Raw genomic sequence first — 3843 nt, 5'->3', positions numbered from 1 at the left:
GGTGTAGGCCCTCCATGGCAAAAATCCCCCCCCCCCCCAAAAAAAAGAAAGATGAAAAACCTATTAAACTTTTAACTGGCCATAGCACGGCCTAATCAACGGTAATAGCACAAGTACCTCCGCGGTCAGGAGTCTCTGCGGACATCTGTTAACTGCAGCAAACACCCTGCGGAGTCCGGCCTCCAGCTGAGTCAGCAGCAATATGGTGCAGTCGGCAAACCTGTGGCCAGAGCACAGCCCGTGGGGCTGTTAGGGAACTGCTGGCACCTGCATCCCAGGTGCGGGCGAGGTCCAGACGCAGCTGCACAGAGCACGGGGTCAGCACACACTCGCTCCTCACTCAGCTCGCTGTCCAGGGCACGGAGAGCCGTTGCCAATAGCTTCCTAGAGTGAAGTGTCACAAAGACCTGCCTATCTTGTCTCATTCCATCACTTCCAAAAAATACTCAAAAACTAGGACTGGGGACCAGCAGTTAGTGTAATGGCTGTGTTGCTGGACTCCCACGTAGTCAACCGCAGTTCAAGTCTTGGACCCGGTGGCTTAAACTCATGCCGGGCGCGTGTGCGTGAGTGCCCAAGATCCCAAGGGGAGAATGGAGGAGAAGGGATTGAGGCATGACCATCCCCTCTGGGGGGTGATTTCTCGCTTTCTATCTCTATCTGTGTGGCAAGCGCTCGTGCCCTATAGCAAACAAACAAACAAACAAACAAAAACTCTCCAGGTAACAGCCTGACAGGCACGGTAGACCACGCCCCCCACCTGGTCTCTTGGTGCCTGTGCCCATCCTACTACAGAGACGACATAGAGCAGACCTGACAACAGAGCTCTGTCTCGTCCCGGTGTGTTCACGCTGACATGGCACAGCGGTGCAGCGAGGACACGAGCACCAACCACGCCGACCCCCGGAGGGTGGGAGTGAGGTCTAAGCCGCAGTGGCCAGCACTGCTTAGCAACCGCAGGGAGACACTGCATGTCCCATTGCCCGACAAGCCCTGACTGGCCCGGGAGGCCGCTCCACTTACCTGCTCGCCTTGAACCTGGTCAGAGCAGCTTCCCAGTAGGGCAGCATGGCTGTCAGGACGAACGTGGACTTTATCATGGCTGCTTCCAGCACCGAGAGCAGCTCAGAAGTAACACCTGCAAAATGGCAGCTTCGGACCAGTTGCCACAGCGGGCAGAGCAGGTGGGAGCAGAACCCTTTAGGGAGAGACCTGCACCCCCATGCAGCACTGCCCCACAGGAGGGTGCCCTGACATAGAGGCAGAGGTGCAGGTGGCTTCGGCACCCTGGCACGGGGACAGGGACAACTGCTTCTCTAGTGGGCACATGACGACCTGCCCCACAGAGCCCCGGCCTCGGACGCCGCAGAGGCCTCGTGCCAGCAGACTTCGGACGTGGCAATACGTGCACGGCACGGCAGGGCAGAGGGTGACCCCGCACTGTCTGTACGCAACACAGCCCAAGCCAGGCCAGGCCCACAGCCGCTCTGACTCATGCCAACTTGATGCTGATGCCCACCCCCTAGGGCATGCGGCAGAGACGGCACGATGTGGTCAAATTCAAGAGGTCCTCTGAGCCACCTTACAGGATGTCCTGCCACCAGAGCACAGCCTTGAACCTGGCCAGAGCACTGCAGGAGCTCAAGCTATGATGCCACTTACTCTTACAGACACTGCCAGAGACATACGAGGGAGGCTGTGAAGGTGGCACAGCCAGAGACAAACGAGGGAGGCTGTGAAGGTGGCACTTGCCAGCAAAGACAGTCAGGTCCTCCAGGTCCGTGAGCGTCAGGAGAGGCCGACGTACCCAGGGGAGCCCGGTCTGCTGAAGGTGACTCCGCAGGAGCTGCCCCAGCCCCACCGTCAGCAAGAGCATCACCGAGCAGTACCTGGGAGACGACACCAGTGTCTGTAAGAAGACAGTTCAGACACATGCACCAGGCCTCTGCTTTCGAGAGGAGACTGGAACGGAGGCAGCGGGGCACCATTAAGCCCCAGAGCCCGACCAAGGGCAGGCATCCGGCTGTGCTGTGTGGCAGGGAACAGCAGTTTGGTCAGAGCAGCCAAGCTGCACCTTGGGGTCTCCGCGCCCAGGGCCCTCTGTGCGACCTAAGCTCACGCGAGGAGCCACTGCACTGGGACCCGCCACCCCTCGAGGACTCGGCAACCAAACTCACACCGTATCTCACACCCGACTTGAGACAGCACAAAGCGTGTCTTTGGCTTTCCCGAAATCCACAGCCACGTGAACCCTCGAGCTTCAGGACCCAAAGGCGGTGCATCCAGCCACATACCTGGGGGGCACCTCCTGGGGGGCAGCAAAGCCGTGCCACAGGACGTTGCGTAGGTTGAGCCCACGGGGAGCACCCACAAAGACTCGGAGCACGTCCACCTGGCCAGGAGACAGCGGCGCAGTGGTGAACACCAGGCCAGCCTCTGTCCGCCCCACCACGCAGCTCGGACAGAGGTGCTCATCACACTTGTCCTCAGCACAGCAAGGGGCAGTACTGCTGTCCCCACTGCACGTGAGACAGGTCAGCTTCCAGCCACAGCCACGGGCAGGGACCTGACCCAGGCTGCCGCTCACGATGCCCCCAAACCAGATGCAGCGCTCGGAAGTCAGCCCAGGCAAGGGCCGTGCCTGCAGGAGATGAATGCCAAGTCTGGGCTCCGGGTGTGACCCACGGCCTCAGGGCCTGCCCCACCCTCTGCCTGTCAACAGCAGCACAACACCCTGCTGGGGGCTTCTGGTTAGGGGAGTTGAGGAAAGGGGGCGTGGCTCAGAGATCTCCCGGAGAGCAGCAGCAGCTGCCCGTTCACGCAGAAGACTGCTGCCCAGAGGGCACGTGTGCCCTCCCCGACAGCCCCAGAGGGCGGCCCCGGCCCAGGGCACGTCAGAGAGGGGTCTCAGCCCCGTGTCGGCAGGTCTGGTGGCCGGCCCTCGTACTCTCCGCTGGTGTTGACCACTGCCTGCGCACGCGGCCTGCCTGAGCAGGGACACGCCAGCGACCGCACAGCCAGGGCCTGAGAGTGCTCGGGGCAGGCGGCGCTGACAGCGCACAGGCAGGTGACAAGGGAGGGGGATGAGACGAGTGTGTGACCACCACCGCTGGAGGCCGCGCTGTGTGCACGCTCATGTTCGCAGCGGAAGGGCGCGGGCTGCGAGCTGACAAGAAGCAAGGACCCACCAAGAGGGCGGGAGCACTCTGCCGAGGACAACCAGCCACGGTCACTGCCGGCTGAGCCCCTCACCTCGACCCGCCTCAGCTGGCTAGAGGCCTTCGGCAGTCTGAGACCTCTGCTCACAGGCCCCATTGGAGGTTTTGAAGTACGCAGGTCTGCACGATTTTTTACCAGTATATATATGCATTTTTTTTCACCGAAAGTCTAAATGCACAAAGGGCATTCTTCTCCAATGCTAAAAATAATGACGTTTACAATAAGCGTCCTTTCACCATTTCAAAAGGTGAGAATTTTATTCTGGAGTAGTCCTTAACCTATCACTGCTTAAGCAACACGCCTCAGACCATCCCTCTGCCAGCACCCACAGGCCGTGTGCCCCGGTGACGGTGACCCTCTGGCCAGAGAGGCCTGGGTATGGCTGAGGGGCAGTGTGAAAGGGGAGGTGGCAGGGGACGTGCTTGGACCACCGCCACAGGTGAGTCTTCTCTAAACGGCAGCGGCCGGGAAGGAAGCAGCGCAACGTCACCCAGGGCCAAGCCACGCTCACGTGTGAGCTGCATGCGGACAGGCTTACCACGGGCCGCCCAAAAACTCCAGAGAGCTCCTCCGATGCAAGCAGGTCCCGTAACAGAAAGGGACAGTCCTTCCCGGTCAGCAGGA

At 60.6% G+C, this 3843-nt stretch overlaps 1 protein-coding gene across 2 annotated transcripts in view; it reads right to left on the bottom strand.

The window, feature by feature from the left end:
- ERMARD (ER membrane associated RNA degradation) overlaps window positions 1-3843 on the bottom strand; it is a 26353-nt gene that overhangs the window by 16564 nt on the left and 5946 nt on the right. For both annotated transcript variants that reach the window (XM_014586393.2, XM_027770409.1), the window contains 5 exons: window positions 3758-3843; window positions 2295-2392; window positions 1663-1889; window positions 1024-1138; window positions 118-220 (listed from right to left, as the gene is read on the bottom strand). The exon at window positions 3758-3843 is cut by the window's right edge and continues 1 nt beyond it. In XM_014586393.2, coding sequence (XP_014441879.1) covers window positions 118-220; window positions 1024-1138; window positions 1663-1889; window positions 2295-2392; window positions 3758-3843 — 629 coding nt within the window. The remainder of the gene's footprint in view (window positions 1-117; window positions 221-1023; window positions 1139-1662; window positions 1890-2294; window positions 2393-3757) is intronic.

Source organism: Tupaia chinensis, unplaced genomic scaffold (assembly GCF_000334495.1).
Source record: "Tupaia chinensis unplaced genomic scaffold, TupChi_1.0 Scaffold000132_1, whole genome shotgun sequence".
NCBI lineage: Eukaryota > Metazoa > Chordata > Mammalia > Scandentia > Tupaiidae > Tupaia > Tupaia belangeri.
This window is presented reverse-complemented; position numbering and strand designations above follow the sequence as displayed.